The sequence below is a fragment of the Rhinolophus ferrumequinum genome, chromosome 26 (genome assembly GCF_004115265.2).
Source record: "Rhinolophus ferrumequinum isolate MPI-CBG mRhiFer1 chromosome 26, mRhiFer1_v1.p, whole genome shotgun sequence".
NCBI lineage: Eukaryota > Metazoa > Chordata > Mammalia > Chiroptera > Rhinolophidae > Rhinolophus > Rhinolophus ferrumequinum.
This window is the reverse complement of record NC_046309.1, coordinates 8484276-8501486: the sequence shown is the minus strand read 5'-3', so window position 1 is coordinate 8501486 and position 17211 is coordinate 8484276. Positions and strand designations below refer to the sequence as shown.

The following is a 17211-nucleotide window of genomic DNA, read 5'->3' as shown; positions in this document are numbered from 1 at the left end:
TTTAGATACACTGTTTGAGCCTCAATCTGGCCTGGCGGGGACCTGGATTGCCTGTCAGCCTGCAGCCTGCTTAGCTGGGAACCAAATGAGAGACACTGCTGGGACCACAGCCTGATGGTGCAGTCACAGCCCTGGTTGGAAGACTCCCTGAGAGGTTGCCTCTTGGAAGGCCTAGCAGATTGGGAGAGAGCACAGGCTGCCTTTGAGAGATAGAAGAGAGGGGGATGCCAGGCTGTGTGGTGAGGTGGGAGAAACAGGCCTGTCGGGGAGGTGAATAGCAGCACGTCGTTGCTGGCGTTTCATGGGAATGGACTTATTTTTGGAGAATTCATTGTGTAACGTGAAATTCTTGGCTTGGCAAGTGGGTGTGTCGTGTTGTATTTGATGTGGAGACGTCGTGTAGGAAGAGGCTTCCGAGGCGGAACTGACGGAGACACTGGGGCTCTGGGGCTCTTCATACCTGTCACACCTGCTGGGGTTGGTTCTTACCTTGTCTGAAAAACACGCCTAGAATTTTAGTGTAGTTTAAATGAATTATGGTTGATCTCACACACTGCTTTTATCAAGAAACCGTCCTTTCACTTTATAGACATTCCTGCCACAATTGTACAGAAATTTCTTATTATTCATTATTCTTTTTCTTATTATTTATTATTATTATTCTTCCTGCTAATGAAGTTCCCGACAGTGGAATGTCCAAAAAGACATTCTGTGTTATTTTACACTCTGTATTATTTAATATTTCATGTCTTTTTATCTGTATGCCGTGATTATCTTGATTCCACAAGTTACCCTGTGTTTGATGTATAATGTCAAATAATACCAGCAACCCACTGAGAGGAACGGCTTAGTTTTCCCTGAAAGCTGGCTGCGAACAAGTTGCTTTCTAAAATGTGTTAATCAAGATTTAAGCACAAGCGTAGGTCAGCCCCTTTAGGACTTAATCTCACACACGCGCCCATGTTTTGGTTGATTTCTGAGCAATGAATTTTAAAATTCCAGTTGTTATCCAACACCTCAACTAGGGCTGCCGGCTGAGTTGTGTGTGTTACAGAAGAAACAACAGAGATGCAAGAAACGATTTCCTAGATGATCGTCAGCAGATGAGAAGCATAGGGTCCACGTGTGCTATTGGTGGAGCTGAAGGGAACGGCAGACAGTTTAGAAACCAAGCGCAACAGTCGGGATGTGTTTCTGTCTCCTATCCGGGAAAAGAAGCCAATGATTATATAAGCTGGGAAAAAAAAAACATGATCAAGGCCCTTGTTAGTAGCACGGCTGTAGTCGCCTGAGTCAAGTGAGAACGACTGCACGTTGCTCCTTGGGTCATAGCTAAACTCCTTGTTCTGGCCCTCGAGGCCCAGCATATCTATCCTCACCCCTACGTGCGTAGTTATGTGTGGTTACGCGTAGTTTCCTTTTACGCCTTCGCTCTGGCTGTGCTTCTCAGTGTTTCCTGCACCTTTGCCACTCCTCTGGCCTAGAATGATTTCTTTCCCTCTCTCATGTGTCTAATTCCAAAGCAGCTTTCTGAATTCCACGCCCCTACTTTGTTTTTGTGCCATTCGTGATACAAGCGTGGCTGCTCCTATGATTTTAGGCGCTTAATGATTTCTTATCCCTTCTTGGCTCACCTTACTACTAAATAGTGATCATTTTATACCATTATATATATAATATATAATATATATATTATATATATATATATACACACACACATATATGTATATACACATATATATGTTTCAAAATGCTGCTACATTTTGAAATATATGTGTGTGTGTGTGTGTATATAGTCATTTATTGTTTTCTGTTACTTTTTTGGGCCATATTTTCTCAAATTATAAGCCCTTGAAGGCAGGAATTTTATACCCTATATTTTTCTGTTTCCTCCATATACATAGTAAGTGCTAAATAAAAGTATATTGATCAGAGTCAAATAGGGAGCAGTTGAGATGGGCCGGTAAGAGGGGCAGATAAGTTTTAAGAGAGGAATCCGCTTCATACCGCTTGTCCAGTTCCAAGCAGGCCTCTTCCTCTCCTCAGCAGCTTTTGTGTATTTGGCCGTATGAAGTAGACCCTTTTCACTCCCAGGTTATACGTTTGCCATTTTAAAGCTGTATGAGTAATGTGAAATTATGCTGATTTACAAATTTTAATTGTGTGTGTGTGTGTGAGAGAGAGAGAGAGAGAGAACTTGCTGTACAGGACGCATTCATTTAACTTGTGGGTGACACATCAGGTCTCCCGGCTTTGCATGTCATTGTGGCTTTATCCTTCTCTACTCAGTGCTTTTTTGAATGTATGCTAACTATATTCTGTGGTCAAAAGTATATATTACAGTGTTACTTACGAATATAGAGCTTCAAGGAGACTCTGATTATATATCCCTCCTAAATTGCAAGGATTTAGCTACTGTGTAACTAATTACATACTGTTTGACATGGCATTGAAATGCAGATTAAAAATTTACGGTAATACTTTTTTATGCTAAACCACAATCCCCAAGCCTCCAGAGCAGACACTCTAGTAAAGGTGTAATTCTAATGTATTGTGTGTCATGAATGCTATCTACCACATTGATAGTTCTTTTAATATTCTAATTAGAGTTTTATCTTGATCTTTCACAGGTACTGGTATCTTGGTCCTCTAAAAACTAAAGCAGCTCACTTTTTCAGCACTCTTAAGGTAAATGCAATTTCCAATGCTGACATTTGTCCAGTGTTATTTTGTTGCCTCTGTGATGTACGTGTTTGGATTTTTCAAAAATTTCTTGCTGCAGATGTGTATGACATGCTCCAGTACTACACTGGGGAACCTTTGCTTATATACAAATGCAGAAAGCTGTCCTGTCTCGCTCACTCCTCATCTACCAACTCATTCCCTCCATTACCAAACCATATTCATTTTTCTTTAATGTTCCATTTCCCTTTGCCTGTTCCTTCACTCACTCTGGCCAGACAAACCTTGAACAAAATGACCAATCTCTCCTCAGTTATTTGTACGGGTGTCATATTAGTATCTGGAAATGATTGGAGATTTGCATCTGAAAACATCTGATCATACAGGCTGATGTCTAATATATAGTAGGTTTCAAACCGGGTTGGGCAAAAGTGGGTAGTGGTGGAGAGGCCAGGCTGTGTTAAGTCACCGTGGGGTGACGTGGTCTTTCCTTACGGCAGCAGAGTGGCAGGAAGGGGAGCTTGAAGGTTAGGTAGGGGCAGCTTCTGGCAGCTTCTGATGTGGAGCTGACTTTTCTTGTTAAAGCGCTGGGAACTCACTGAGTCTTACGTGGGGCGATGACGTGAGCAGATTGTATTTTAGAAAAATTGTTTGGCAGCAGTGTGGACAAGAGATTGGCGTAGGGAGCTGACGGCAATGGCATCAGAACGTTGTTAAGTGATGCAGGTGAGAGGGGACGAGGTATAAAGCAAGGCGGTAACAGTACTGACAACAGAGGATGGATTGAAGAGATAATAAGGTAGGACCCTCCGAAGTTGCAAGGAGGGTAGAGGAGTCCCAGATTTCTGGGCTGAGGGACTACAATTTGGCAACTAGAGTTTTCCATTAATGTTGATAATATTGGCATAAGATCAAGTTTGTGAAGAAGGATGAAACTTTCAGTTTGGCCCTCTTGTGTCTTTAGCCTTGCATCATATGTGCCCTGAGAAGCCCCAGTTCTGGATCAGTCTTGTCAGTTTGGCATATATTGAGTTTAACATATTTTGGTACAAATGGAGATGCAGTTGTGACTTAGGTCTGGAATTCAGCAGAGAGCTCTGGGCTGAAAAAATAGATTTAAATAAGTGTATGAGTAGCATGGAAATGATGGTTTTGATGAAGTTACCGTGAAGAATCGATGGCCAGCAATAGCCCTGAGGAATGTCAACATTAACGGGCCAGAAAAGCTGCCTGAGAACTGCTAAGAGGAACCAGAGGAGAAAGCACTGACATAGAAGTCAATGGAAGAGAGAATTTTCAAGAACTGAGATTTCAAGAAGCAACAGCAAAGAGTCCAAAGGCAGGAGAGTATGCATTGAATAGGGCGACCTCAGATGGTTTGGTAACATCCTGAGTGGAGTGAAGCCATAAAGGAAGTTAAGGAACACCTGGGAGGTAAAGAAGCAGAGACGCAAGGGGAGGCCACTGCATCTATTACGGAAGCTGGACTTTGAAGGGAAGGAGACAGAAAAGGCGAAACCTAGTGAGAAACATGGGGTCCATGGAGTGTGATTTTTTTGATTGGAAAGAGGTATCCATGTCTTTATACCCTGAAACAATAGAAAAAAAAGAAGAGAAGAGGTGAGAGAAAGGAGCAACAAAGCATGACTGAGTTGGCAAAATCCAGGAGCGAATAGAAGGGTACTGGATTAGCCTTGGGCAGGGGAAGGGACACTTCCTCCTTGAGACAGGAGAGAAATGAGAGATCCCGGTGAAAACAGATTGACGGCGAGTTAAGGCAGTTCTCTCTCTCCTGTTCTCTCTGAGGGGTAGGGTAGGAAGCAAAGTGATCTGCTGAAAAAGAGCCGGATGGTGGTGGTGGTGGTACAGGGGGTTCTGCAGACAGATGAACATAGGAAGGTTTCAAAGGATTATCAAAAGGCATCAAGGACCAAGAATTTGTTGTGACAAAGATATGCCTGCTTGGTTGATTGTTTTTTCCTGTATTAATACTCAGCAGGAGTATTTTTTTCTCCCTTCAGTAACACTGAGCCATGATGTAGAAGTACAGAAACCTAGTGACAAGATTGATCCAGAACTGGGGCTTCTCAGGGCACATATTAGGGAAGAGTAAAGACACAAGAGGGCCAACAGTGATGAGGGGACGGGCAAGAGTAACCTGAAGTAGTCACCTGTTAGTTAGGCACCGAGGGAAATCGGAGTGGTCAGGGACCGGCATTCTTAATGTGATTGCAAACTTGGGCAAGTGGTCAGGATCTTCAGGGGCCAAAAAAAATAAATAACACGCCTTTCTTCCTCTTCTGCTTTTGAACCAAGTTATGAAAACAAATGCAGGAATGAGGCAGATGGAGATCAAAATGTCAGCTTTATCAATGTCTGCAGCTTAGATAGAGGGTCATGGTCTGATCTCCAAATACTCCACGTTGACTTGGTCTGTAAGACAATTCCTTCGGGGCAGAGGCTGCCGTGTAAGCTCACTTCATAAAGCAGCAGCACGCGTGTGCGGCAGAGAGGAGGGGGCAGGGTCCATGCACCGGTCCTTCTGGACTTGGGGAGAAATGGGTATGCGATGGAGTGAGAGAAGTCAGAACTGGTACTCCTTTGTAATTCACCACACGGGAACTTGAGAACTGGAGTAGATGGCCCTGCGAAACACTGGGCACAAAAGAATCAACCAGCTGAATAGAATCAGAGACATGAATAGAGAGCAGACTCACAGGGTTTTAGATTTCCAAGACTAACTAGTCCTGGGCCGCTGAATAGTAAGTGGCCATGAAACTAGGTGGCTGTGGTGAATTAGAGGTGACGTCCAGGGCTGAGGGGCTAGAGCATTGTTTTAATTATTCCCCTGGACACAGTTGAGACGGAGGATGACACTGGACTTGGGGTTTCGGGTTGTAGAAGACAAAATAAAATCTAGAGTGCAAGAATGATGAGCTTTGAAGCAGGAGTGAGAAGTCTGGGGCAAGGTTTTGAGGTTGGGCTAAACCCTTCTGGCCTCCCTGTGGGCTAGGATGGCAGAAGTGAAGAAGGTAAGTCCTGCAACTTTATTGCAGTAATTTCTTGTGTCACCATCAGTCTACCAAAGGTCAGTTTATCACGCGATGGTTCTAGCTCATTCAGACTGAGAACTTTTGGGATAAGTATGAGCGATGGTTACTAGTCCCCTTTGATCTCTCTCTGCTCTGTGAGGAGGAGCAATGGAGGCCGCAGTCAGAGGCCATGGTGTTCACGGCAGGCCGGTAATGGGGACAGGGAGCCTGTGGATTCAGTGCTCCAAGTGAGAGAAGAGTCCATCCAGTGAGAGAGTATTAGCTTTCTTGCAGGTACAGATAGAATACTAAGTTTGCATAGAGAAACTCCCAGAGTTTGGGATTGTGTGTGTGCCTGACAAATGTGTTTCTCTCTTCACTTTAAAAGGAGTGGCCTCAAACTCACCAAGCCTCTATCTCGTACGCGGGACCTATAGAGAGACCTCCCAGTGGAGCGGAAGTGGTCCCGCCACGGCCCTCTTTGTACCGGAGAATACTGCGGAGGCTCGCGTCATACTGGGCACGACCACAGGACGGTGAGCACGTGATCAGAGACAGGAAGCCCTGGTCGGACCAGGACTGCCTAGAACAGACCCCATCTCAGCGTCAGAGACTTCCCTAGAGCGGGAGGAGCTGTTTGGGGATCACTGAATTCTGCCTTCTGGGAGCCAGAGCAGGGCCCAGACTTGCTCACCCACTGTCGCGTGGATGGGAATACCCTGTGTCGCTTGAGACAAACGGCGGCTCCTGTTCTATCACCGACCTTTCTGTTATTCTGGCTGTGTCGGTAGGGCTGTTTCTGGCACAGAGATCCCATTCTGAGCCTGGCTCTTTAGCCTGTGTGTTAGAGGTATGAAATGGAGAAAACGATGGTGGAGAGTCAGCTGATGGGCCTGGGAGGCCGAGCTGAGCAGCTGGCAGCTGGCCCTTGGTGGTGGAGTGACAAAATGTTAATGGAAGCAATTGACCTGTGTCTCATGCATTCACACAGCCCTTTCCCAAGAGCTGGGCCCGGAGGTCTGGAAGGACGTGCAGCTGTCCACCATTGAACTGTCCATCACCACGCGGAACGGTCAGCTTGACCTGATGGTAAGTGTGCTTGTTTATTAGGAAAGCGTTTGTTATCTGGGAAAAGTGCCAAAGGCTACATTCTCTTCCACTCATTCAGTATTTTCATTTTACCCTGTGGGTTAGAGAGGCGAGATCAGGGAAGGAGGGTGTGGTGTGCCTTTGGAAGTAATAGCGAGAAGAAGAAACAGCTGAGCGAGGTAGTGGCCTAAATGCTGAAGGGCTGGGTCACGGCTTCTGGACATTGCTGAGTGCTAGTGAGCAAGCGTTCTGTCTTCTGACGGCGAAAGGCCTTTAGAAATGAAGTGAGCCTGCTCCCATTTGTCACAGGAATAAAACATCGTGGAACTTTTACTGGAGTAAATATTCATTATTTCTGTGACTATTAAATATGTAGATTTAGTTCCCGAGGAGGAAAAAAACTGTATATACACAAATGTATTTATGCATATACATACCGACCCCTTAATGGTTTATATTAATGAGAATGCCAATAGAAAACTTGTCCTTGAATAATGACTAATTATTTAACTGGACTAATTACTATGATCAGGTTTTATGCAAATCAAAGCGGGATGTTCACCGTGACCTGGTCAGTCTGCCAATTGGCCCGTGGACTGTACGTAGCGATGCATGTACGCGGAGTGAGATGGAGGTACGGGGCACTGTGATTCCCGTGTTCACATTCAGAGTATCGAGCTGTTTTCTAATGATAAACGTAACGCCTGTGCATCGTATAACATCTGGATAACATAGCTCCCTTCACCTCCTAAATTGATTCCAGTTGGATTAAGAGACAACGTGAAAAAACCCAATAAAGCCCTGGAATGAAATCTAAGTGATTATCAATATACACTTGGGGAGGACAGGCCTTTCTAAGCATGGCACCTAATGCAAAAGTCACATGGAGGATGCATTTGTCTGTGTATAGTTACAAAAGAAACTAGACAAAATTTTTCATGACAAATTAGGGGAAATATGAGAAGGTGATAAACCAGGAGTTAACAGCTTTCCTTTAAACAAACTTAGGATAAATCCATAAGAAATGGGCAAAGGACTAATAGAAACAGGCAAAGGGCAAGATTAGAAATTCACAAAAGAAATAAACATGAAAAAAATAGCTTATGTTTACTGAATATATACTCCGTGCTAGGTACTAGCCTAAGAATTTTACATATCACGTCACGTAACCTTGATGACTGTATTATCAGGTAGCTATAACTTTTACCTGTATTTTATAGATAAGGAAACAAAGTGCTGAACATCAAAGAAATGCAAATTGAGACAGTAACTATTGAATTGTCACAGATTAAACAGGACGTTAGTATTCAGTGTTGGTGTGGGTGGGGCAGTGGGCAGGCGCGCGTATTTCTGATGGGCACACAAAGCCGATCCCTCTGATTTTAGTGGCATCTTGGCTGTTATGTGAAGCGTCTATATACTTGGCCTATTGAGTATATTTCTAGGAATTCATCCTACAGAAGTCATCAGATGAAAACACAGTGTAGACAGCCCATCTTATTTCTCATATAATGGAATCCTGAGAACACTGGTGAAAGTGAATGTATTAAGGTTAAAAAAAAAAATCCTGTTCTAGAATATAAAAAAGACAGATAAGATTTCTAATTATACGTTTCCTTTACACCCAGTCTCTGATAAAATACGTACTTCCAGTATTTTGTTCATGTTCTCTGACTCATTCTTTCCCCTGATGGTTGAATAGCTCTGAGCAGACTGAGTTTAGTGAGTATGTGATTGTGGCCGAAGATTACCCACGTTCCCGAAGCTGAGAGCTCTTTATCTCTGTGCTAATTATAAAAGGGTATGATACGATGCTTCTTACCTCTACTAGCAGCACATTCAGTTTCTTTTTGCCACAACTCTTTGTGAAAATAAAAGCAAAATGCAATCAAATATTCAAAGACAATGAAGCTGCCATGTAATAGCTCAAAATGTTCATTTATCATTTTAAAAAGTACATTCAGAGTCTGAAAGAGGCTGCAGAGGTGTGGAATGTGTGAAAATTAGGATCTCTTGTACAGCTGTGTTCACAGTATTTGTAACAGCAAAACATGAAACAAGCTCATCAGAGGACGGATTCAACACTGTTTGGTACATTTATTTAAAACGTTCTTTCTCTCTGTCTTTATTGACATGGAAAGATGTTCGTCATGCATTAAATGAAAGACCAGGTTAAAATGACTGCATCAAATGATTCCACTTTTATTTAAAAAAGAAATGGAAGTAAGGACTCCAATTTTATATTCTTTCCACATCGAAAGCCAGTGGTCCAGGCACCATTTACTGAAATGTCCCCTCCCCCCGACACTGATCTACACGCCAAGTGTTTGTACACGTGGCAATGTTTGTGGTTTCTCTGTGCAGTCGCTCTGGTTTTCTATACTTGTACTAGCACTGTGCTTCTCTTAATTATTAGTTTTATAATAAGTCCATTTTTTTCTTCTTAAAGAGTCTCTTGGCTATTCTTGCCTTTGACTTCTATAAGTCTCTCTTGGAATGTTTATTAAGTTCCACATAATAACTGTTATATTGATCAGGATTGCATTGAACCTGTAGTTCAATTTGAGGGTAAATGACATCTCTTCCATCACACGAATGTGGCATAGCTCTTCATTTATTTAGATTTTAATGTCTTTGGATGAAGTTTTATAGTTTTCTCTATAATTTTTTGTCTTTTGCTGGATCTATGGCTGGTTATCTTAATTTTTGATGTTCTTGTAAATAGTTAAAAAATGAAATTGTTAAGAAATACTATCTGATTGAGTAGATGGAACATGGAATTGCTGATTCAACATCAATATAAAAAAATCAAACTAAATTCGTATTAATTTTATTAAGTATATCCATGGGGATTCCTTTGGATTTTCTGTAGATTCAGTCATGTCAACTATAAATGATGCAAGTTTTGTTCTTCCAAACCTTAGCCTTCGAATCTTTGATCTTCCTTTATCACTTGGCTAGGACTTCGGTGTTGAATAGAAGTAGTGACAGCAAGTGTCGTCTTATTTCTGATGTAGAAAGGTTTTGTTGCTTCATTCTTGAGTTTGATGGGGTTTTTTGTAGATACCCTATATAAGGTTACAGAAGTTCCCTTCTGTGCCTACTTTGCTAAGAATTTTTATCATGAGTGGATATTTACTTTTATCAGTGCCTTTCCAGCACCTGTTGAGATAAGGTTTTCTCATTTCATCTGTCACTGTGGTACAATACGTTGATTTTGGCACTTGCACTGTTTGCAAAGGCCAAAGCCTAGACTTGTATGTGTAATTATCTATTTAACTCCTCCATTTAGATGTCTAACACACACTTCAGTCTGTGTAGCCAGAACTGAGTTCCTGATCTTCCCTCCGCGCCAGAAGCCAGCTTTACCCAGTCTCCCCCTCCCCATTGATATGACTGGAATTCCAGTCTTTCATTTGTTCAGGCAAAGCTCTTGGAGCCACTCGTGGCTGCTCGTTCTCTCCTCGCATCTCATCTCTGAGGAAGTCCTGGTGGCGTCACCTTCTAAATACGGCCAACACCTCACACGATGTCCTGCTACCTGATCCGAGGCACCACCGTGTTTTACCGGATTATTACAATAGGTTCCTAAGTGGTCTCTCTCTTTCCTCCTTTCCCCCTTTATTCTGCTGTACACATAGTAGCCAGAGAGATGTATTCAAAGGAAGCCAGAGCATATTTCTCTGCCCAGAACCTTCCGGTGTCGCCTACCAGCCACACTCCTTGTCATGGTCTATAGGGCCCTCTCTGTGACTTTATCCCCATTGCCCCTCACCCGCTGCTCCAGCCACAGCGGCTTCCTTGCTGTTCTTTCATACGTCAGGCATGCACCCCCCTTTGGGCCCTGCCCTGACACTTCCCTCGGTGTAGATCTCTCTTCCCTGGGCCAGTGTGATTCGCAAAGTATGGTCCTTAGATCAGCAACAGCAGCGTCACTCGGGAACTTGTCAGAAACACAAATTCTTGGGCCTCATCCCACATCTGCGGAGCCATCAGCTCCGAGGATGGCGTCAGTACAGGCCCTTCAGTAGGCACTTGCCGCAGGCCGAGAACCGCTGCCTTGGCGACCCACCCGCTCGCTCCCTCACCTCCTCCGGGAGTCCGCTCAGAGGCTGCCTTCTCAGTGCGGCCCACCGGGACCTGTGTGAAAACGTCACCACTGTCACCAGGGTCACCTGGTATTCCTTGCTCTAGTTCTCTTCTCTCGTTTTTGTAATGTACTTGTTTTCTGATATGCTCAAATTTAGCATTTATGCCATCTATATTCATTCCATAATTCACTGGTTTTATACTAACATTTCTAACATACTTATGATTTATTTTATTTATCATAAAATAAACCATAGAGTATGTGTTTTGTTTTTGTTTATCCCCTCCACTGTCCCCGGTAGAATGGAAGTTCTTTGTAGGCAGAAATTTGGGGGTTTTTTTGGTTGTTCCTGGATGTAACGGAAGCACCTAGGGGAATTCACTCGACAAGTCGCTGTTAAGTAAAGGTGAACTTGCAGCAAAGTCTTCCCATGTTGTGTAATTCCTAGTTGAGAGATATAGTTGTGCTTCGGCAGTACCCTTTAATCTTCTGCTGTCAGCTCTCAGAGGCCACTGGGTTATGCTGGGGCTACAGGTTTTGAACCTGTCCACAAAGAAACAAAGCTCCATTTGAAGCAGACACAGAGGTGTGGGATTGAATTACACAGGGCCAGGTGTGGATTGCGGGCCACTAGCCACAGTTTGGTGAGGGGAGCGGTGCAGAAACCAGGTCTGTCTGTAGCTCAGTTCTCACAGAACTTTCTTGTGGTTGGGAATAGAAAGTACTTACAACATGACCGTGGCGTAAATGGATTGCTTCTCTTCGGCTCTGGTTGCATTCCAAATGTGCACATACAGCATTTTGAAAAATGGATACTTGGGCTCTCCACACCAGGAAGCTGACCTAGCAGGTGTGGTGTGAGGCTGATGAATAGTAAGGACGAGGCGAGCTGGGAGAAGCGGGGCTGAAAGCGTGGCCTGCACAGGAGGGAATCCTAGGGACTCGGACAGCTTTGATTATTAGTGACAATTTTACAGACCTCCAAACCTGACTTTTTACTTATGTATGTAATAAAAAACGAACAGTGGAGATGAGCTTTATGGTGTGTAAATTATACCCCAATAAAGGTCCTAGTGGAAAAAGGAGAAAAGGAACCAAAGATATATACAGGATTAAATCACTAAAATGAAGTCCCCTGTGTAATACAGAGCTTCAAAATAGGAACCTCTAGGGCTTAAGGATGAGAACAGGCTGCATTAGCCTGAACTGAAAGGATTAATGTTTGTGGTCCTCACCTTTTTAGAGCACAGAAGACTTTATGAACATCTGCATCGAACCTGACACTGTCAGCAAAGGAGACTTCGTAATTATAGGGTAAGTGCGCTGGGCTTTGGAGGAAATCGGTTCACGTCATTTGTGTTGTCAGCCTTTCCTCTGTAGCGCCCATGAAGTCTGAGACCCAGCAATGGACTTGTCTTGTTTGGAAACCGAAGCCGCCTTTGTTTCCTGTGGGTTGCCATGTAGAGTGAGTGCACCTGTCTGTCCAACTTTGGCCTTCCCTGACTATTTTGGGAAGGTCAGAGTATGACAGCAGTCTTTGCGTTTTAACTGAAAAGAGAGGACTCAATGTGGCCTGGCCTAGTGCCCAGAATTTGGACTTCAGGGTCAGAAGTGACTGGTTTTGCCACCCTCTGGCCTCATGACTTGGACAGATCCTTACTCGCTGAATCCTTTCCCTGTGTATAGAATGAAATAATCACCTCTCACTATCTCAGGATTGTTTTTGCGTCTTAAATGAGCGTGGGTTGGAAAAGTCTTTCTCATTGTGAAGCACTTGCCAGCATCAGTTACTGTTCGTCAGTCCCCTTTGTCCTATTCTCGGGGTGTTAATGAGAAACCTGAAAAGGTATTGAGTACCTTGGGCATTTTTTTCCAGATTTCCCCTTTTCTATTGCAAAATACCCTTCTGAGTCCTGAGTGATTTCTTAAGCCCCACCTCTGCCAGAGGTTCATTGGTTAAGCGTGCTCCAAGTTCCCCTCCAGTCTTCAAAGCAGCTGAGAAGGGCCTGTTACCATGCCAACTGGCGGTGGTTCAGCTGCAGTTTCTGTGCGTCGTCGTCTCTCGGCTCAGGGCTCCCTCGTGTGCCTGTTGGAGATTAGACATCTCGGCTGCAGTGGCTGGGTCTCCGTGGCTACCCCACGATCTGCACCAGCACAGGCACCAGAGTGTCTCATTAGTTTGTGGTGTTTCCACCTTTGGTACAAATTCTTCAGATGCTGAATAAGCTGCTGCTGCAGGCTTTGATTTACCTTCTATATCTGTAGAAAAAGGAAGAGGGAAAAACCTTTCCCTTTTTCTTCTACGGGCGTGCAGAAGCCACGTGCTGTCTTAACTGAGCGCTTGGTCAGTGGGGCCAAGTCCCTCAAATCTCCTTTATGATACTGATGTCCACAAATAGAAAGGAAGGCCGCCTGCACTGCTTCCGTTAGGTGAAGTCACTGTGCTCCTGGCGTCAGCTGTTGCTGGCGTCAGCGGCAATAACACGGTTTCCTGTTGGTCTCCACCGGAAGTGAAGGCAGGTCATGTCTGTTTCCTCTGGGTCTCTGAATAGGACATTGTGAAGTTGCTTTAGAAAAGTCTGATGAAGTGTCAGATACTAAAGAATTACTGTTGCAGTCAATGAACAGGAATGGACTAATTTACTTGGATTAGCGTTTGCTCTTTGCTCCATCACTAGCTGTGAAGGGTGTATATGCTGAGGGGACTGTGTGTGGCCAGTCGGTCTGATGGTTTTACTCCAGCGCTTTTTAGTCAAGGTGAAGATGCAGCGCGCTAGGCAGAGTGATAATGGAGTCATCGGAGCTTCTGGGTGTTTATATTTAAGTATGTACACACACACACACACACACACACACACACACCCTACTTTAAATTACAATAAAAGTATTTCCTCCTTCAAGAGTAGACTCACAAGAAATACCAAATAAAAAAGTTTAATACTTTTTCTAAAGAATTCAATTTCACTCAAGATTTTTAAATTTGGGGTTTTTAATCGCCCAACAACCAGGCCCATGTGGAGCTATGTAAAATCACTCAGTCTTCCCGCGCAGACCTGTCCAGCAGGTAAACCTCCATCTAGACTCCCAACGCTAAGCGAGCATCCTTGTGGGAAGACTTACTCCCAGACCCCGTGGTCCCCTGGGTCGCAGGTTCATCTAGTTAGTCATCGAAACGGAAGGAACTGGCTACATTCTTACAATCTGATGCAGTTAACAGCTCTGGTTCCAAGCTTGCTCTCTCCTGTGCTCACAGAAGTAAAAAGGTCCGAGACCCCACGCTGCACGCTGCCGGCACCGAGTGTCTCCAGGCCAGCCAGTGCACTCTGCTGCTTCCTGAGGTGAGCAGGGCAGCGGCCCCCCAGTTCTGGTTCGTCTTCCTCTCAATTAACAGACTCTCATCTAGGCGCCTGGTATGTACTGAGCCTGTTGCCAGGCTCCGGTCACATTAAGGGAGACCTGAAAAGATGACAATCCCCTTCTACAGCTCCAGGATTTAGAGGTGGAGTCCTGGAAACTTGTAATGTTAAGCCAAAGTTCTGTCACGTGATCCTTAGGTCTGCTGAGCTTTGTTTTTCCATATGTAAATTCCTCAACCAGTTATAACACACAGAGAATTCTCAAATGTTAACAGTGGATTCTACCTTCATGTTGTTTATGAAGGATCTGGAAGCAGTTTTCCGAATGGCACTGAAGTTTTCTGTATTGTGAAATGCCAACCCTAGAAGAATAATCTATGTAAATGGGGAAAAAGTTGGAAATACCATCTAAATTGTAAGGTTATTCTCTTAGTAATTCCTCAGGAAAAAGTTACGTACAGATTGCTGCTGAAGACCTGTGGCCATTATACTACTGTAATCAAAATAGGATTGCAGGCAAAACATGTGGTGTCCCCATGCTGGGTGGCACCACTGTTTCAACACAGCCAGTGTTGAATTAAATGCACGACTTATGGAACAGTTTTATAGAATCTACACTGCTGCGTGCTATACCTTAGGCACAAAGCTAAGCACGTCCTAAAGAACCTTGAAAATAATCAAATGGATCCACATAATGGCTTTCCTACGAGAATTCGCTGTCTCTCTCGCTTCTCGTTTGAGAAAGATTGGGGCTGAGAAGGGCATGGAACACGTTGATCAATGCCTTCGTTAAAGATATGGCAGGAAGCCTGTCTTCTAATATGTATTTGAAATTATAACCTTGCTTCTCAAATGCCAAACTACTCTGGTAGTACCGGAGATAGAGGCACAAAAAAAAAAAAAAAAAAGTACAGCCTTTGCCATGGAATGTAGACTTGGGTGTTTCCAGAAGCAGACTCTGCCCGTCATAAGCTCTGAACTACTTTTTACAGAACATTTAGACTAAATCCTCACCGAGGACGATGCTTTAATGACGTGGCGTGGGTGTGAGCCGTTGTCCATCTCTCTTCTCCGTAGGGCACAGGGGGCTCCTTTAGCATTGACAGTGAGGAGTATGAAGCGATGCCCGTGGAGGTGAAGCTGCTCCCCAGGAAACTGCAGTTCTTCTGTGACCCCAGGAAGAGAGAGCAGATGCTGCAGAGCACAGCCCAGTGAGCGGGCAGGAGGAGAAGAGCGCTCTGAGACTGCACTTTAGGCCCCCAGAGGGGCCAAAAGGGACCAAATGCCTCCCCTGTCCTGTGTTGTCAGCAGATCCCAAGGGCGTTTTCATGGCAAGTACCTGTGCCCTTCCCTCACGGTGCTTCCCAAAGTGTGCTGTGTGCCGCCCGCTTGCCCTTAGCATGCTTTGATGTCTGTGTGAGTCGGTCCTGCCCACGTACGGATTTTTCTCAGGCTAGTTCTAGAAAATTCTCACTCTCAGTAGCTGGAAAAGGGCTAGACCTTGTTATCTGCCCGAAGTGCAAGCACAGTGGCCTCCAAGGACTTTCGGGAAGTGCCAGGCTCCCGATGGTGCTGCTACTTTGTGAGTTCTGATGACGGAGCTTGCTTCCGTTCTCTCCTCAATCCAGAGACATACGTGAGGCGTTTCCCTCTTCAGCCTTGGCTGAAACACTGTCGTATACTAGTTTTTTTAAGTAGTGCTTCTTAAATGTTGGTTTGCATGAGAACCATCTGGGGTGCTCATTGAAAATTGAGTTACGGGGAGCCCAACCAGATTAACTCAAACAGGACGGAGCCCAGGAATCGGTACATGTTTAAAGAGCAGCCGCCCTCCAGAGGAGACTACAGCCTTACCTGGATGTAGTATTGTAAAGCAGTGGTTCACACACATTTCTGCTCACATACTTCCTAAAGGTAGTTTGGAAAGTCATGTTTCCACTCACACTTGTAAGCTGACATCTAACGTTTTTCATAGGAAGTTAGAGTTGCCAAAGTATGTACTTTCTGCTATCCTGTAAATATTGATATTTTAAAATAAAACTGTTACTTCACTCTTTTAAACATATTCAGTGTAATTTAAATACATAGCGATCTGACACTCATCCATTTACAAAAATAAATAAGTTCTTTGGTAGTTGAAAAATTTAAGTTGATGTTTTTTCTTGTATGTGTATTTCTGTACCACTCTGTCGGCAAAGAATGCTATGATGATGTAACCGATTTTTATGCTTGAAATTTTTAGTTCATTAAGTGTTAACTCAGTACAGAATAAATGTTATAATTATTGATATACAGTATTAGTATCATGTTTTTGATAATTATTAACTTACTTAGAATGCTCTTTATCCTCATTAGTTCATTTACCGAAGAACATAAATGTTATTTGTAGCTGACATAAGAGCTCAATGTCAATCATATTCCTTGTTCCATTTTTTAATATAGATGTAAGCACATAAATAAGTAGATGAGATATAATTGTCATGCAGCTCTCTGAATGCCTTTGGAACTACATGTCGAAAACTCAGTGATCTGTCATCAAAAATCACGAATAATGATCTAACAACAGCTGGATGAGATCTCCCTTAGTTTGCTGAAAGCACAGCACTGATTTCTTAGCCAGCCATTGCCATTATGGACTTGTAATCTCACCATGGACGTTTCCCTGGGTGGTGCCCCTGAGGTGTTGTACTCTAGAGGGCAGTGCAGCATGGTAAGATGGGTGAGCCTTTCTTCTGTAAAGAGGAAGCCAAAGAGTGAGGGGAAGAAGTGGCAGGCCCTGGCTGCAGGCTCAGCTCGGACACGTCAGTTCCAGGACAGCACATACGTGCGCATGACCCCATGCCAAGTGAAGAGCACAGAAACAAGGCTTACCTGTTTAGCTGTACATTCTTCAGGGTGGCGTGAAAAGCTGTGCGTGTGCCAAAAAAATAACAGGTGGGGCCAGACCTGTTGGCAGAGGGAG

The 17211-nt window shown here is 44.1% G+C and overlaps 1 protein-coding gene across 2 annotated transcripts in view; it reads left to right on the top strand.

The window, feature by feature from the left end:
- The window catches only part of AGK (acylglycerol kinase), a 71937-nt gene extending 55398 nt beyond the window's left edge, over positions 1 to 16539 (top strand). For both annotated transcript variants that reach the window (XM_033098976.1, XM_033098977.1), the window contains 6 exons: positions 2631 to 2688; positions 6103 to 6250; positions 6706 to 6803; positions 12137 to 12207; positions 14147 to 14231; positions 15327 to 16539. In XM_033098976.1, coding sequence (XP_032954867.1) covers positions 2631 to 2688; positions 6103 to 6250; positions 6706 to 6803; positions 12137 to 12207; positions 14147 to 14231; positions 15327 to 15464 — 598 coding nt within the window. In that variant the 3' untranslated portion in view covers positions 15465 to 16539. The remainder of the gene's footprint in view (positions 1 to 2630; positions 2689 to 6102; positions 6251 to 6705; positions 6804 to 12136; positions 12208 to 14146; positions 14232 to 15326) is intronic.
- The last annotated feature ends 672 nt before the right edge of the window (positions 16540 to 17211 follow it).